General features: G+C 37.1%; 3 protein-coding genes across 5 annotated transcripts; 2 read left to right on the forward strand and 1 right to left on the reverse strand.

The window, feature by feature from the left end:
- Nucleotides 1–533: 533 nt before the first annotated feature.
- Nucleotides 534–2,261, forward strand: LOC306713959 (uncharacterized protein). The gene is made up of 4 exons (XM_079183821.1): nt 534–575; nt 796–1,125; nt 1,624–1,706; nt 1,807–2,261. Exons 2-4 carry the CDS (start codon nt 834–836, stop codon nt 1,915–1,917), a joined length of 486 nt encoding a protein of 161 aa, XP_079039947.1. The 5' UTR covers nt 534–575; nt 796–833; the 3' UTR covers nt 1,918–2,261.
- A 1,109-nt stretch (nt 2,262–3,370) lies between these two features.
- On the forward strand, nt 3,371–14,783 carry calua (calumenin a). Of its 3 annotated transcripts, none has more exons than XM_079183810.1 (7): nt 3,371–3,524; nt 4,573–4,799; nt 5,275–5,468; nt 10,197–10,363; nt 10,438–10,498; nt 10,896–11,095; nt 13,892–14,783. In XM_079183810.1, the coding sequence occupies exons 2-7, from the start codon at nt 4,582–4,584 to the stop codon at nt 13,994–13,996; spliced, it is 945 nt and encodes a 314-aa protein (XP_079039936.1). In that variant the 5' UTR covers nt 3,371–3,524; nt 4,573–4,581; the 3' UTR covers nt 13,997–14,783. The 3 variants fall into 3 exon arrangements, with proteins under 3 accessions (XP_079039936.1, XP_079039938.1, XP_079039937.1); XM_079183812.1 differs by having other exon boundaries at nt 10,200–10,363; XM_079183811.1 differs by having other exon boundaries at nt 4,581–4,799.
- Nucleotides 14,784–14,888: 105 nt separating this feature from the next.
- Nucleotides 14,889–16,746, reverse strand: opn1sw1 (opsin 1 (cone pigments), short-wave-sensitive 1; the record flags this gene model as incomplete). The annotated part of the gene is made up of 5 exons (XM_079183809.1): nt 14,889–15,020; nt 15,421–15,660; nt 15,757–15,922; nt 16,012–16,180; nt 16,350–16,746. 5 exons carry the CDS (start codon nt 16,744–16,746, stop codon nt 14,916–14,918), a joined length of 1,077 nt encoding a protein of 358 aa, XP_079039935.1. The 3' UTR covers nt 14,889–14,915.
- Between the last annotated feature and the right edge of the window lie 2,200 nt (nt 16,747–18,946).

The following is an 18,946-nucleotide window of genomic DNA, read 5'->3' on the forward strand; positions in this document are numbered from 1 at the left end:
CAGAGGTGGTCTGTAGGGAGCTTGGCTGTGGGGCTCCTTCAGTCCTCCAGGGGGCGCTCTATGGAGAAGTGGAGGCTCCAATGTGGACCAAAGAGTTCCAGTGTGGAGGCCATGAGTCTGCTCTGCTGGACTGTAGAAGCTCAGGCTCAGATAGAAACACCTGCTCACCTGGTAAAGCTGTTGGACTCACCTGCTCAGGTAGAAGAGGAGCTGCAGCTTTGATCTGGTTCATTTCTGTTCTACTGAAACTCACTTTGTTCTTTACTGACGACTCTCTTGTTTCTGTTCAGAACCTGTCAGGTTGGTGGGAGGAGCCAGTCGCTGTGCAGGAAGACTGGAGGTGAAACATCAAGGAGACTGGAGACCAGTATATGGCTATGAGTGGAGCCTGAAGACAGCAGATGTTGCCTGTAGAGATCTGGACTGTGGCTCTGCTGTTTCTACCAGAGAGAGAGTTGAGTCCTCACGGAGATCTGTGTGGAGGATCAACTCTCTCTGTGTTCACTCTGGATCTTCTCTGAGAGATTGTTCATCATCACGTTCCTCTTCCTCCATCGTGGATCTCACCTGCTCAGGTAAGCCCATCAGTGACATCATCTCTGACATCATCTCTGGCAGCAATGTCTCCAGTATGGTCCTTCCTCTGTCACAGTGACAGTCGGTGGGTTTCCATCGGACTGAACTGTAAAGTTATCCAGGACAACGACATCCTGAAGTGTGGAGAGGTGGGCTTGTTTCTGGAAGCTTCAAACCTCCACAGACTGCTGAACCTTCATCATCTCTCTGTGTTTACAGACCTGCTGCTTCAGCCAATCATCTCTGTGTCCTCCTCAATGTACGGGGTCTCCGAGGCCCAGCAGCAGGGGGCTCCTGTGCTCAGGCGCTCCACCTTCACCATCTGCTGCTCCATCCAGCCACAGTACCCAGGAGGCTCCTTCCAGCTCACCTTCAGCTCCTCCAACTCAGCACACAACTACACCCAGCCAGCTGTCAATCACTCTGCCCACTTCCTGTTTCCTGCTGCAGAGCCCGCCCACCAAGGAAGCTACAGCTGTGTTTATGACCTCTATGTTTTTAATCACACCTTCTCCTCTGAGAGCCGTCTGCTCTCCATCACTGTCTTAGGTAAGCTGACTGTTTACATGCAGGTTTGAAGATGATCAGCTGACCACAGAGTCCATGTTGTTGTTTGTGGAATGACTCTGTGACTCCTGTCATTGTGTCACACATGTCATAGAGTAACCAAACCTGAACACAGTCTATCAAAGGCAACAGCTAGCGATCTACTGCAGCACAGAGCAGGTCTGGTTACCAGGATAACTCTGGTTCTCTGAGAACTGAAGCACCTTCTGACCAATCACAAAGCTCCACTGACACCACATCAGTCATAACACCTCTCAGCCCCCAACTCTCCGTCTTCAAGTGTAGTTCCTCCACCAATCAGAAGCAAGAAGGGCGGTGTGCTCCGATCCCTCACTCAGAGAACCAGGGTTACCCTGGAGACCAAACGCTGAGACAGCCGTTAACGTGTTGATGTGTGTCAGTGATGGTAGAGTTCAGGGCCAATGGGAGCTGTTGGACTCATGATGTCGTGTGATGATGACCGTCCATGTGTTTGTTCAGATCCAAGACCTCTGATCATCAAAGCGGTCGTCCTGCCGCTGGCTCTGCTGTTGGTGAACGTTGCCCTTTACTTCTACTGTAAGGTACGGACACACGTCTGTTGTTTAGACCAGCCACTGGCATGAAGCTCTCGCTCTGTGTTTACTGAACTGAAGGCAGGACTGTGCTGTCATGTCTCTGCAGGCCAGCAGGGGGCGGATGCCGTGCAGACAGGAGAAGACTGAGCTGGATCAGTATAACCTGGGTGCTCCTGCAGCTGAAGAAGAAGAAGAAGAAGCTCAGGGAGCAGAGTAGCTCCTCCAAGGAGCTCATCTCACGTCCAGATGATTCCTACCACACAACCACCACCAGCTCCCTTTGATACGCATGTTCCCTTAAACCAGAAGGCTGAATATCATCTCACATTATTATGGTCTGTCTGACTCTCAACAATGTGTTGGTGTCTCCACACGTTCTGACTTCCTGTCTGTGGCTCTCAGCTCCAAGCCCATTGGTTCCTGCTGAAGACGTGAATGTTTAAGAACACCTCACAGATATAAAGTTTCATTTAAAGTAGACTTGAGATCAGGTTTACCAGAGTCCAAGCAGGAACAAAGACTATGAGCTGTTAATAAACGTGACACATTGACTTCTATCTTCTACATGAACTTCATTAATGTTGCAATCAAGGAATTTAAATGTTTTATTGTTAAGGATTTTGTTTATTTCATAAGATTTTTGCTAATATTTGTTCTTCGTAAATTGATTTAACTTTGTAATTAAAAAAAATTATTAGAATTTGCTTCAATAATGAGCGTTTCACTTGATTTTGTAATTAACGAAATTACCTTTTTCATTCAAATGTTGCTTATTTTGTATTTCAGGAATTTATAACATGTAATTAAGGATTTTGCTTATTAATAAAAATGTTGTAATTAAGGATTTTGCTTAAATCATGAGTGCTTTGTTTTACATTTGATAATACATTCATAATAATAATAATACAATTTATTTATAGAGCGCTTTTCAGAGTACTCAAAGACACTTTACATTAAAATCATTGTATATAAAATCTATACAATAAAAACATAAAGACACAATAACACATTAAATCAGTTTGAAAAGGTGTTTTTTGGTTTGGGAGTTGAACATGGAAAGGTCAGTGCAGACTGCACTGTAGAGTGTATTTCCTCTGTGTAGTACACACTACTACTGTTACATTTGGTAGTACTACTAACATTGTTCCCTCGATCACAGGGATCCATAATATATACAATATTTATTTACTTTATTAACACAGCACGTGTTCCTCTTTTACAAAGACGTCATCCACTGTCACAACATAAAGACTGAATACATTTTAAATTCTGTTACATTTAAATTGAAAACAAAACATTTGTATTGAACTGGATGAAGGTGAGAATCATTCATGTTCCGGGGCAGATGAAGCATTTAATTACATCTCTCATGAACAGAGCGAGTCCTTTAATTCCTCTCGGTTGGTCTTCTTCAATTATGAATCATGACGTCTGATGTTTGAGGACGTGGCAGGACGCATGCGGACTCCTCCCTCCTCCCGCTGCCATTGGTCCACACGTGGAGGACACCCGCCAATCAAAAGCGAGCACGGTGACGGCGCACGCGTGCTACCTACCGGAGGAATACGATTGGCTGTCTGCCGGACGGAAAGGGTTGCGCAGGGGCGGTGTGTGTGTGTGTGTGTGTGTGTGTGTGTGTGCGTGCGCGCGCGCGCGCGCGTGTTTGTGTGTGTTTGGAGGTCTGAGAGGAGAAAAGAGCGACGGAGAGTTTAGGACGTAAAAAGAATAAACACACACACTCTCACACACTCTCTCGCACACACACGCACACGCAGCGCGAGTGTCCAGGTGAAGCGTCCCGGTGCACGAGCTCAGGCCACGCAGGTAAGAAGACGTTTGTGTTCATCGATCAGACGAAGTTTAATTATCGCAGTAATACTTTGTGTGACGTGGTTCTGATTGTTTTCATGTGATGCAAATATAATGTGCACGTTAACTAGAACATCAACATAAAGTTCATGTTCATCACAGACTCTCATACTGGAAGTACTCAGATTACTTCAGTAGAAGTACTAATACTGTGAAAAGTACTGTTAAATGAGTACAAGCAGCAGCACGTTCTTAAAGTATTACACCTTAAATGACTTCAGTGTTTGATTGTACTTTTACATCATTATTGATGTTTTCATATCTGAGCAGTACTTCAGTGATTGTCGAGCTCAGTAGAAATACTTCATATTGTTCACTATTTAAATATTCAACCATATTTTAAAAGGCTCATTCAGCAGCTCAAACTGTCAGATACAAGTACAATATTCCTACAGTACTTTAGAGAACTTCCCCCACTGCTGACATGTTATTTTAATGTTATTTTAATGTTATTTTAAGAGTTATTTGTTGTTTTAAGGGTTATTTGTTGTTTTAAGGGTTATTTGTTGTTTTTAAGGGTTATTTGTTGTTTTAAGGGTTATTTGTTGTTTTAAGGGTTGTTTGTTGTTTTAAGGGTTATTTGTTGTTTTAAGGGTTATTTGTTGTTTTAAGGGTTGTTTGTTGTTTTAAGGGTTATTTGTTGTTTTTAAGGGTTATTTGTTGTTTTAAGGGTTATTTGTTGTTTTTAAGGGTTATTTTAAGGGTTGTTTGTTGTTTTTAGGGTTATTTTAAGGGTTATTTGTTGTTTTAAGGGTTATTTGTTATTTTAAGGGTTGTTTGTTGTTTTTAGGGTTATTTTAAGGGTTATTTGTTATTTTAAGGGTTATTTGTTGTTTTTAGGGTTATTTTAAGGGTTATTTGTTGTTTTAAGGGTTATTTGTTATTTTAAGGGTTGTTTGTTGTTTTTAGGGTTATTTTAAGGGTTATTTGTATGGTTGTTTTTAGGGTTAGGGAGGTCAGACGTTCACCGTGAAGCATCCGTCTAACTTCATCCCTCTGTCAGTTCCTCAGGATGATCCGTCCGTTGCTCATGTGTTTCGTCCTCTGCCTCGTCTACGGCAACAGTAAACCCACGGAGAAGAAGAGTCGAGTTCATGACGAAGAGCCGCTCAGCAGCCTGGAACACAACGACAACAAGAACCACGACTACGACCACCAAGCGTTTCTGGGTGAAGACCAGGCCAAAGCCTTCGACCAGCTCTCCCCAGAGGAGAGCAGACGGAGGCTCGGGTGACTTCCTCCATCTTTAATGTGTGTGTGTGTGTGTGTGTGTGTGTGTGTGTGTGTGTGTGTGTGTGTGTGTGTGTGTGTGTGTGTGTGTGTGTGTGTGTGTGTGTGTGTGTGTGTGTGTGTGTGTGTGTGTGTGTGTGTGTGTGTATCTTCCTGTAAACGTGTTCAGTTGGTTTACTGGAAATCATCAGTTTTTTAGTTCCTGGTGGAAACAACTGGTTCAACAGGTTCAGGAACTTTTCTTTATTTCACACACGTCACAAACTTAATTCAAGTTTATTAAAGTTCATTAAAGTTCATTAAAGTTAATTGTAATGAAAGCTAAGAAGGAACATTTCTGCGTATTTTCTTTGAAAAATGAATTGTTCATTGGAAATGTAAACATGTTTCACACTAAATGTATATTTCCTCACAGTCACAGGTGTTTACATGATGCATCCTGATCCGTTGGTGAGCTGATTGTTTGTGTCTGCAGCGTCATCGTGGACAGAATGGACCAAAACAAAGACGGGTTTGTCTCTGAAGAGGAGCTGAAGGACTGGATCAAAAGAGCTCAGAAGAAACACGTCTACGACAACGTGGAGCAACAGTGGAGAGACTTCGACGTCAACGACGACGGTGTGATCAGCTGGGAGGAGTACAAGAACGTCACGTACGGGAGCTACCTGGGTAAAGAATATCATAAATATACATTAAAGAGTCCAACAACATCATATATATATAAACAAAGAGTCCAACAATATCATATATATAAACAAAGAGTCCAACAATATCATATATATAAACAAAGAGTCCAACAATATCATATATATATAAACAAAGAGTCCAACAATATCATATATATAAACAAAGAGTCCAACAATATCATATATATAAACAAAGAGTCCAACAATATCATATATATATAAACAAAGAGTCCAACAATATCATATATATAAACAAAGAGTCCAACAATATCATATATATATAAACAAAGAGTCCAACAATATCATATATATAAACAAAGAGTCCAACAACATCATATATATATAAACAAAGAGTCCAACAATATCATATATATATACAAAGAGTCCAACAATATCATATATATAAACAAAGAGTCCAACAATATCTTATATATAAACAAAGAGTCCAACAACATCATATATATAAACAAAGAGTCCAACAATATCATATATATATACAAAGAGTCCAACAATATCATATATATAAACAAAGAGTCCAACAATATCATATATATAAACAAAGAGTCCAACAATATCATATATATATAAACAAAGAGTCCAACAATATCATATATATATATATAAACAAAGAGTCCAACAATATCATATATATATATATATATATATATATATATATAAACAAAGAGTCCAACAATATCATATATATAAACAAAGAGTCCAACAATATCATATATATAAACAAAGAGTCCAACAATATCATATATATAAACAAAGAGTCCAACAACATCATATATATATAAACAAAGAGTCCAACAATATCATATATATATATATATATATATAAACAAAGAGTCCAACAATATCATATATATATACAAAGAGTCCAACAATATCATATATATAAACAAAGAGTCCAACAATATCATATATATAAACAAAGAGTCCAACAATATCATATATATATATATACAAAGAGTCCAACAATATCATATATATATACAAAGAGTCCAACAATATCATATATATATATACAAAGAGTCCAACAATATCATATATATATACAAAGAGTCCAACAATATCATATATATATACAAAGAGTCCAACAATATCATATATATAAACAAAGAGTCCAACAATATCATATATATAAACAAAGAGTCCAACAACATCATATATATATATAAACAAAGAGTCCAACAATATCATATATATATATACAAAGAGTCCAACAATATCATATATATAAACAAGGAGTCCAACAATATCATATATATAAACAAAGAGTCCAACAACATCATATATATATAAACAAAGAGTCCAACAATATCATATATATATACAAAGAGTCCAACAATATCATATATATACAAAAAGTCCAACAATATCATATATATAAACAAAGAGTCCAACAATATCATATATATAAACAAAGAGTCCAACAATATCATATATATATAAACAAAGAGTCCAACAATATCATATATATAAACAAAGAGTCCAACAATATCATATATATATACAAAGAGTCCAACAATATCATATATATATACAAAGAGTCCAACAATATCATATATATATACAAAGAGTCCAACAATATCATATATATAAACAAAGAGTCCAACAACATCATATATATATAAACAAAGAGTCCAACAATATCATATATATATATACAAAGAGTCCAACAATATCATATATATAAACAAAGAGTCCAACAACATCATATATATATAAACAAAGAGTCCAACAATATCATATATATATATACAAAGAGTCCAACAATATCATATATATAAACAAAGAGTCCAACAACATCATATATATATAAACAAAGAGTCCAACAATATCATATATATATATACAAAGAGTCCAACAATATCATATATATAAACAAAGAGTCCAACAATATCATATATATAAACAAAGAGTCCAACAATATCATATATATATATACAAAGAGTCCAACAATATCATATATATATACAAAGAGTCCAACAATATCATATATATATACAAAGAGTCCAACAATATCATATATATAAACAAAGAGTCCAACAATATCATATATATATATACAAAGAGTCCAACAATATCATATATATAAACAAAGAGTCCAACAACATCATATATATATAAACAAAGAGTCCAACAATATCATATATATATATACAAAGAGTCCAACAATATCATATATATAAACAAAGAGTCCAACAACATCATATATATATAAACAAAGAGTCCAACAATATCATATATATATATACAAAGAGTCCAACAATATCATATATATATACAAAGAGTCCAACAATATCATATATATAAACAAAGAGTCCAACAACATCATATATATATAAACAAAGAGTCCAACAATATCATATATATATATACAAAGAGTCCAACAATATCATATATATAAACAAAGAGTCCAACAACATCATATATATATAAACAAAGAGTCCAACAATATCATATATATATATACAAAGAGTCCAACAATATCATATATATAAACAAAGAGTCCAACAATATCATATATATAAACAAAGAGTCCAACAATATCATATATATATACAAAGAGTCCAACAATATCATATATATATACAAAGAGTCCAACAATATCATATATATATACAAAGAGTCCAACAATATCATATATATATACAAAGAGTCCAACAATATCATATATATATACAAAGAGTCCAACAATATCATATATATAAACAAAGAGTCCAACAATATCATATATATAAACAAAGAGTCCAACAACATCATATATATATAAACAAAGAGTCCAACAATATCATATATATATATACAAAGAGTCCAACAATATCATATATATAAACAAGGAGTCCAACAATATCATATATATAAACAAAGAGTCCAACAACATCATATATATATAAACAAAGAGTCCAACAATATCATATATATATACAAAGAGTCCAACAATATCATATATATACAAAAAGTCCAACAATATCATATATATAAACAAAGAGTCCAACAATATCATATATATAAACAAAGAGTCCAACAATATCATATATATATAAACAAAGAGTCCAACAACATCATATATATATAAACAAAGAGTCCAACAATATCATATATATATACAAAGAGTCCAACAATATCATATATATATAAACAAAGAGTCCAACAATATCATATATATATAAACAAAGAGTCCAACAATATCATATATATATATAAACAAAGAGTCCAACAACATCATATATATATATACAAAGAGTCCAACAATATCATATATATAAACAAAGAGTCCAACAATATCATATATATAAACAAAGAGTCCAACAACATCATATATATATATATATATACAAAGAGTCCAACAATATCATATATATATACAAAGAGTCCAACAATATCATATATATAAACAAAGAGTCCAACAACATCATATATATATAAACAAAGAGTCCAACAATATCATATATATATACAAAGAGTCCAACAATATCATATATATATACAAAGAGTCCAACAATATCATATATATAAACAAAGAGTCCAACAATATCATATATATAAACAAAGAGTCCAACAACATCATATATATATATAAACAAAGAGTCCAACAATATCATATATATATACAAAGAGTCCAACAATATCATATATATATATACAAAGAGTCCAACAATATCATATATATAAACAAAGAGTCCAACAATATCATATATATAAACAAAGAGTCCAACAACATCATATATATATAAACAAAGAGTCCAACAATATCATATATATATACAAAGAGTCCAACAATATCATATATATAAACAAAGAGTCCAACAACATCATATATATATAAACAAAGAGTCCAACAATATCATATATATATATAAACAAAGAGTCCAACAATATCATATATATATACAAAGAGTCCAACAATATCATATATATAAACAAAGAGTCCAACAATATCATATATATATATAAACAAAGAGTCCAACAATATCATATATATATATATATATATATATAAACAAAGAGTCCAACAATATCATATATATAAACAAAGAGTCCAACAACATCATATATATAAACAAAGAGTCCAACAATATCATATATATATATAAACAAAGAGTCCAACAACATCATATATATATATAAACAAAGAGTCCAACAACATCATATATATATAAACAAAGAGTCCAACAATATCATATATATATATATATATATATATATATATATAAACAAAGAGTCCAACAATATCATATATATATATATATATATATATATATATATATATATATATATAAACAAAGAGTCCAACAATATCATATATATATAAACAAAGAGTCCAACAATATCATATATATATATATATATATATATATATATATATATATATATATAAATATATGAATGATTCTCTGATTGATGACCTCACTAGTTAAATGATTCTCTGATTGATGACCTCACTAGTTAAGTGATTCTCTGATTGATGACCTCACTAGTTAAGTGATTCTGATTGATGACCTCACTAGTTAAGTGATTCTCTGATTGATGACCTCACTAGTTAAGTGATTCTCTGATTGATGACCTCACTAGTTAAGTGATTCTCTGATTGATGACCTCACTAGTTAAGTGATTCTCTGATTGATGACCTCACTAGTTAAGTGATTCTCTGATTGATGACCTCACTAGTTAAGTGATTCTGATTGATGACCTCTAACAGAAGACCCTCAGGTGGACTCTGAGTTTGACTACAGTCACATGATGTCGAGGGACGAGAGACGTTTCAAAGCCGCAGACAGAAACGGAGATCTGAACGCAGACAAGCACGAGTTTGCAGCTTTTCTTCATCCTGAAGATCAGGAACACATGAAGGACATCGTGGTGCAGGTGAGAGTGATGATGTCACTGACGCGATGGTCACTGACGCGATGGTCACTGACTCATGTGGTTCACTGTCACAGGAAACGATGGAGGACATCGACAAGAACAGAGACGGTTTCATCGACCTGAAGGAGTACATCGGTAAGACGCCAACATTTCATCAAGTTATCGTCTTCTTTTTCCAGTCACAGGGTCACCTGGTCCACAGGTGATCGGTCCTGAGGGAGGAGTTTAGCTTTCGCAGGAGGGAGGAGGTGGAGATGGTGGAGGTAGTGGAGGTGGGAGGAGGTGAAGATGGTGGAGCAGGTGAAGATGGTGGAGGTGAACATGGTGGAGGAGGAGCAGGGGAAGATGGAGGAGGTGGTCAGAGGTGTTTGTTCGTGTCATTTAGAACTTTATCACATTGATTGTCGGATTTATCACCTACATCAGAAACGTAACGCGATCAAATATTCTTCTAGTCTCATTAAAGAACGCGACGTCTTGTTGCTCCACCGTCACATTTAAAGATAGTTTCTCCTCTTCATCACGTCTACAGGTGACATGCACACTTCAGAGACAGGAGAAGAAGAACCGGAGTGGGTGGAGTCAGAACGGCAGCAGTTCTCTGAGTTCAGAGACAAAAACAAAGATGGAAAGATGGACAAAGAAGAAACTCTGGACTGGATTCTTCCGTCGGATTACGACCACGCTGAAGCTGAAGCCAAACATCTTCTGCACGAGTCCGACGCAGACCAGGTGAGACGAGATTAACTCTTTACTCACTGCTTCATGTTTACCTGTTTAACTCTTTACTCACTGCTTCATGTTTACACGTTTAACTCTTTACTCACTGCTTCATGTTTACCTGTTTAACTCTTTACTCACTGCTTCATGTTTACCTGTTTAACTCTTTACTCACTGCTTCATGTTTACATGTTTAACTCTTTAATCACTGCTTCATGTTTACCTGTTTAACTCTTTACTCACTGCTTCATGTTTACCTGTTTAACTCTTTACTCACTGCTTCATGTTTACATGTTTAACTCTTTACTCACTGCTTCATGTTTACCTGTTTAACTCTTTACTCACTGCTTCATGTTTACATGTTTAACTCTTTACTCACTGCTTCATGTTTACCTGTTTAACTCTTTACTCACTGCTTCATGTTTACCTGTTTAACTCTTTACTCACTGCTTCATGTTTACCTGTTTAACTCTTTACTCACTGCTTCATGTTTACCTGTTTAACTCTTTACTCACTGCTTCATGTTTACATGTTTAACTCTTTACTCACTGCTTCATGTTTACCTGTTTAACTCTTTACTCACTGCTTCATGTTTACCTGTTTAACTCTTTACTCACTGCTTCATGTTTACCTGTTTAACTCTTTACTCACTGCTTCATGTTTACCTGTTTAACTCTTTACTCACTGCTTCATGTTTACCTGTTTAACTCTTTACTCACTGCTTCATGTTTACCTGTTTAACTCTTTACTCACTGCTTCATGTTTACCTGTTTAACTCTTTACTCACTGCTTCATGTTTACATGTTTAACTCTTTACTCACTGCTTCATGTTTACCTGTTTAACTCTTTACTCACTGCTTCATGTTTACCTGTTTAACTCTTTACTCACTGCTTCATGTTTACATGTTTAACTCTTTAATCACTGCTTCATGTTTACCTGTTTAACTCTTTACTCACTGCTTCATGTTTACCTGTTTAACTCTTTACTCACTGCTTCATGTTTACATGTTTAACTCTTTACTCACTGCTTCATGTTTACCTGTTTAACTCTTTACTCACTGCTTCATGTTTACATGTTTAACTCTTTACTCACTGCTTCATGTTTACACGTTTAACTCTTTACTCACTGCTTCATGTTTACACGTTTAACTCTTTACTCACTGCTTCATGTTTACACGTTTAACTCTTTACTCACTGCTTCATGTTTACATGTTTAACTCTTTACTCACTGCTTCATGTTTACATGTTTAACTCTTTACTCACTGCTTTATGTTTACCTGTTTAACTCTTTACTCACTGCTTCATGTTTACATGTTTAACTCTTTAATCACTGCTTCATGTTTACCTGTTTAACTCTTTACTCACTGCTTCATGTTTACCTGTTTAACTCTTTACTCACTGCTTCATGTTTACCTGTTTAACTCTTTACTCACTGCTTCATGTTTACATGTTTAACTCTTTACTCACTGCTTCATGTTTACCTGTTTAACTCTTTACTCACTGCTTCATGTTTACATGTTTAACTCTTTACTCACTGCTTCATGTTTACCTGTTTAACTCTTTACTCACTACTTCATGTTTACATGTTTAACTCTTTACTCACTGCTTCATGTTTACACGTTTAACTCTTTACTCACTGCTTCATGTTTACACGTTTAACTCTTTACTCACTGCTTCATGTTTACACGTTTAACTCTTTACTCACTGCTTCATGTTTACCTGTTTAACTCTTTACTCACTGCTTCATGTTTACCTGTTTAACTCTTTACTCACTGCTTCATGTTTACCTGTTTAACTCTTTACTCACTGCTTCATGTTTACATGTTTAACTCTTTACTCACTGCTTCATGTTTACCTGTTTAACTCTTTACTCACTGCTTCATGTTTACATGTTTAACTCTTTACTCACTGCTTCATGTTTACCTGTTTAACTCTTTACTCACTGCTTCATGTTTACATGTTTAACTCTTTACTCACTGCTTCATGTTTACACGTTTAACTCTTTACTCACTGCTTCATGTTTACACGTTTAACTCTTTACTCACTGCTTCATGTTTACACGTTTAACTCTTTACTCACTGCTTCATGTTTACATGTTTAACTCTTTACTCACTGCTTCATGTTTACATGTTTAACTCTTTACTCACTGCTTCATGTTTACATGTTTAACTCTTTACTCACTGCTTCATGTTTACACGTTTAACTCTTTACTCACTGCTTCATGTTTACATGTTTAACTCTTTACTCACTGCTTCATGTTTACATGTTTAACTCTTTACTCACTGCTTCATGTTTACCTGTTTAACTCTTTACTCACTGCTTCATGTTTACCTGTTTAACTCTTTACTCACTGCTTCATGTTTACATGTTTAACTCTTTACTCACTGCTTCATGTTTACACGTTTAACTCTTTACTCACTGCTTCATGTTTACACGTTTAACTCTTTACTCACTGCTTCATGTTTACATGTTTAACTCTTTACTCACTGCTTCATGTTTACCTGTTTAACTCTTTACTCACTGCTTCATGTTTACACGTTTAACTCTTTACTCACTGCTTCATGTTTACCTGTTTAACTCTTTACTCACTGCTTCATGTTTACATGTTTAACTCTTTACTCACTGCTTCATGTTTACCTGTTTAACTCTTTACTCACTGCTTCATGTTTACCTGTTTAACTCTTTACTCACTGCTTCATGTTTACCTGTTTAACTCTTTACTCACTGCTTCATGTTTACCTGTTTAACTCTTTACTCACTGCTTCATGTTTACCTGCTCACCACCTGTTTTTTTAATGTTTTTTTCAGGATCTAAAACTCACCAAAAGTGAAATCCTCAACAAATACGACCTGTTTGTTGGCAGTCAGGTGACGAACTTCGGGGAAGCTTTACTACAACACGACGAGTTCTAGTAAAGTGGCACGTTTTGACATAGAAAACATGATTTTCTCACGTTTCTGAAGAATAATATATTCTGTAAACCTACAGAACAGCTTTTTAAAACATTTGGAGTTGTGGATTCAAAACTTTGAGACTTCTGTTACGCTCAAACAAATCTTTGACCGGTCAGTCTGATCTTTTATAATATTTGCATTTAAAAGACTTTTGTTTAGTTTCTGCTTCGCTGGTTTGTGTTTCTGCTGCTGTGATCAGTTTACTGACCTCTCCTCACTTTGCTGCCTCACAGTTTTTATCTCTACATTTTCTGCTTTCATATTTCTTTCATTTTGGTTCATGATGCCACCAAGAGATTCTGATCTTGGAGCACAAATGTGTTTTGAGAAAAAAAACTAAACTGTCGAACAGTTTCAAGAGAACATTAAGTCAAACGATGTGGAAATGACATGAAAGATATTTGTTAGCCTTCTTGTTATATCACTGTCAAAGTATCACCAGTTTATCTTGGATTTGCACAAAGACAGAAAGTATTTTGGACTACATGCTGAACTTTGACTCTTGTTTTTCAATAAACATTTAAAGATATATATTATTTGTATATATATATATATATTGTTTGTTTGGAGTGAACTAACCCTTTAAGACTACAATGTTTAACAGTCTAAACAGTTTCATCTTTCTCCTGAGAGCTGAATTATTACACAAACATTTGCTAAAAGTAACTGAGGCCAAACAAACTCTTTGTAAGATTTTTATTAAAATCTTTTGTTGCATTCATCTAAACAAAGAAGCGCTACAGTGAAATAAAGATATAGAAGCTGAACAGTTGTATTTACATGCTGTCTGGTCAGAAATCATCACATTTTACAGATATCTTCAATGTCTCTTTGTGAAAGTGCTGAAATGTCCTTCAGTTGTATTTTGTTGTAAACTTTAAGAAGCTGTGGACACTGATGACACTTCAGTCTTTGAAGTAGAAACTTCAGATGAGTCATCCATTGTCTTTCCAAAGACCGTCTCCATGATGCAGGCTTTAAACTGGTGAGGAAAACAACAGTAATCAGCTTTTCATTATAACTTCTACTTAATCAGGTCCGAAAGAGAAACACGGCGACACGGCCAGACGCTCATGAGCAGCATCGGAATCAATCACAGCTCTCAACATCAAACAAAGTCAAACGTCTCACTTCATCCAGTGGGATATCCAAGATGTACTTCCTCTGTACTTATTATTGTTAGTAGTGGAAGGCAGTCTGTCCAGGTTCACTACGCAACTAAACCGACCTGATGTAGTAGTGTGTACGCTATATGTAGTGACCCGACGACATTCATCAACTGTCATGAAACACAGAGCACGATGACGCACTGCAGAACGGTGCATGAAAGTAAAAGATGTCAAAGTGTTTTAATAAAGGAAATCAAGGTTAACGCTGCTCACCTGTTTGTTCATGAAGCCATAGATGAGCGGGTTGTAGACACACGAGCTTTTGGAGAAGAATGCAGGGATGGTGACGAGTCGATAGTCTTTGTATTCGCTTGTGCTGGTGGCGAAGTATAAAGCTGCCGCAGCGTACGGACCGTAGCAGGTGACGTAGGATCCGACCATGACGATAATCATCTTCGACACTTCCTTCTCGGCCTTCTGGGTGGATTCCGACTCCGCCTGCTGAGCTGCTACCTGAACACAAGAAACAAGACCGGGACCTCAGACCAGGACCTCCAATGATGGCCGATCGACTGATCGATTGAACAAGTTCGTCGGACTTAAACTCACAGCTCGCAGAGCACCCAGTAACTGAGAGTAGGAGAAGATGATGATGATGAGCGGAGCGATGAAGCAGGTCACAAACAGGAACAATGTGTAGCTGTCGCTGTGAAACTCCTCGCTGTGAGTGTACCAGTCGGGTCCACAGGAGCAGCCCAGACCTTCAGCGATGTACCTGAAAACAACGCGGTTCATGTTTAAAAACGTCCGATGAAGTCTGGAGAAAGCCAGCCTCTGATAAGCTCACACAGGTGTGTTACTCACCTGCTCCAGCCAAAGAAAGGTGGGCAGGCACAACCGATGCCCATGAACCAGGTGAAGGCGACAGCAGCCAGAGCGTGGTTATTACTGAACTTAAAGGATCCGAACGGTTTACAGATGATCAGATATCTCTCAAAAGACAAGACGGCCAAGGACCAGGCTGTCACGAGTGCTGCAGAGGCCAGAGGGGTCAATACATGACGGTACAAAGATAATTGATCATATTAATAAAGGACAACAATACAAATAAAATAATGAAATAAAACTGTAATCTACAGAATCAGTCGTTCACTTCATCGACCTGCTGCTGACATCAAATCAAAGTTCACGTGATCCTTTACCTGCTGTAGATCCCATGGCCGACTCCAAGGCACACAAGGTGTGACCCAGGAAGTAGTAGCCCCTCGTGGAGGTGATGAACACCTGGCTGACGGAGAAGGTGACGAAGATGAATCCCGCGACGGAGATGTTGATGAGGATGAAGTTGAGCGGGACTCTGAGCTTCTTGTATTTCACCGAGACTAAGAGAATGACAAAGTTTAGGGGCATTCCAGCGAACAGGACAAACCCCATGAAGATGGTCTGCAGCCAAAATACCCACATCGGGGCCAGGTGGTACTGTGGCCCCTCAAAGGGGCCCACGTTAGAAATGTTCTCAAACAAGTGCCAGGCTTTCCCCATCGTGATGCCGAGCTGTCTGTCACACCTGATGACCACAGCCTCCTTATATACGCTCATAAACCACTTACACTGAAGATTTACTCTGAAGAGCTGCTTTACTTTTTCTAAAGTCACATTTTAGGATTAACAATCGTCACATTTAGTCTTTAATCTGTTTACGGACGGGAATTACAGCCAAAGCAGGCTGATATCAACGGCAGCACGTTGTTCTAGTCTGAAGACGGAGAAAACAAATGTAACGAGACGCAGACCGTGAGTTCAAACCCGCAAGAAGTGAACTAAATCTGAGAATGAAGCCGCATTGACCCGTGAAGACTAATCAGATGTAGTTCTATTCATACATCACAGAGAGAAATAATCAAATCATTTAATGTCACACGCTGTGCAGGTGGATCAGGGTTTAGAACATTATTGCGGAAGTCATAAGTTACGCAGCTATTTCTGGTTGAACACATTGTTCACCTCTCATGAACTGAGACAAATGCTCCAAAATATTACTTAAAGACACCAAGACCCTTAGGAACACCATAGAAGAAGAACAATATATAATGCTGTCTGATGGTCTCTGACTCTAATTGATCCAATCTTCATATTACGGTTAACCCTTTAACAAACTGTGAAACATGTCAAACACTTTGATCTCTGAAACCTTCATCCACATTTAACTAACGCTTCATTAAAGGGTTAAAGAATTACTCATTAGTGAATCATTGTAATCCCAACAACACAGGAAGGTCTCCAGGTGAAACCTCTTCATGTCTTATTCTTTTACATTTCTATTCTATTTCATTGTACCTGTGAATATTTATATGGTTATATTTAGTGATTAAGAGTAAGACGAGCTTTATTGTCCCGAAGGAAATTTGTCTTGGAAACATACATTCAGTGTCTGCTGTTAAAACAATACAAGCAACATATTACATACATTACATACACAGACTGTCGGCAGACACACAGACACACACACACACACACACACACACAGACAGACACACACACACACACACACACACACAGACAGACACACACACACACACACACACACACACACACACACACAGTACCTACTGTACATGCAAAAGACTGCCACCAGCCAACACATACATGTCACACCTGTAGTGTATAGTTAAGATAATACAAATACAAAAATACCAAAATGAATTTAAAAAGTCAGTGTTACTGGGTTAAGCTCTGGCTAGCTCGCCATTTAGGGCTTCGATGGACAAAAGAGTTGTTACAGCGGTGGAGCTGCTCTGGGGACTCAGTCTGAGATCATCTCCTGTCTGGTGATTCATCAGAGACGGCCTGGAGTGATGCTGTCTGACTCCCATCATCTTCATGGCTCTAGTGTTAGTGTTTGATGTGAATACATTATATTTATTTGGTTATATTTAGTGTGTTGTGTGTTATTGATTCCGTATAAATGCTTCCCAGATGGTGATGAAGTGTAAACTGCAGAGCTGCATGAAGCTCAGTGACGTTGTCAGCAGCAGGTGGCCCGCAGAGAGAAATCCCATAAGACCCTTTCGGTTTTCAGTCCGTGCGGTTTTGGATCTAATCCGGATGTTTGAGATCTACCTGAGCTGGTCCTCCTCAATCCTGAAAATCCACAAACAATGTCAGATCATCAGATTAGACACAAAAAGACCTAGAAGCTCAAACTGGTTAATCTGAGGACGGGAATAAAGACCTTAATCTCTGCCTCCTTTTTAAAAACCCTCCACTCCTTCATCACTTCATCTTCACCTCGTCACTGCATCACTTCATCTAGTCCTGGAGGCTGCTCTGGTCTTCATCTCTTCATCTAGTCCTGGAGGCTGCTCTGGTCTTCATCTCTTCATCTAGTCCTGGAGGCTGCTCTGGTCTTCATCACTTCATCTAGTCCTGGAGGCTGCTCTGGTCTTCATCACTTCATCTAGTCCTGGAGGCTGTTCTGGTCTTCATCTCTTCATCTAGTCCTGGAGGCTGTTCTGGTCTTCATCTCTTCATCTAGTCCTGGAGGCTGCTCTGGTCTTCATCTCTTCATCTAGTCCTGGAGGCTGCTCTGGTCTTCATCACTTCATCTAGTCCTGGAGGCTGCTCTGGTCTTCATCTCTTCTGGTTCTGGTGTTGGTCTCAGCAGCAGATGGAGACCGTGGAGGTTCGTCAGCTTGATTAAACTCACATTGACTATCAAAGCTAGTTCAACTCCCGTCTCTCTTTTTTCTTCTTAACCCCCCCCCCCCCCCCCCCCCCTAACCCCCCAACACACACACAG

This window comes from Pholis gunnellus (assembly GCF_910591455.1).
Source record: "Pholis gunnellus genome assembly, chromosome: 22".
Taxonomy (NCBI): Eukaryota; Metazoa; Chordata; class Actinopteri; order Perciformes; family Pholidae; genus Pholis; species Pholis gunnellus.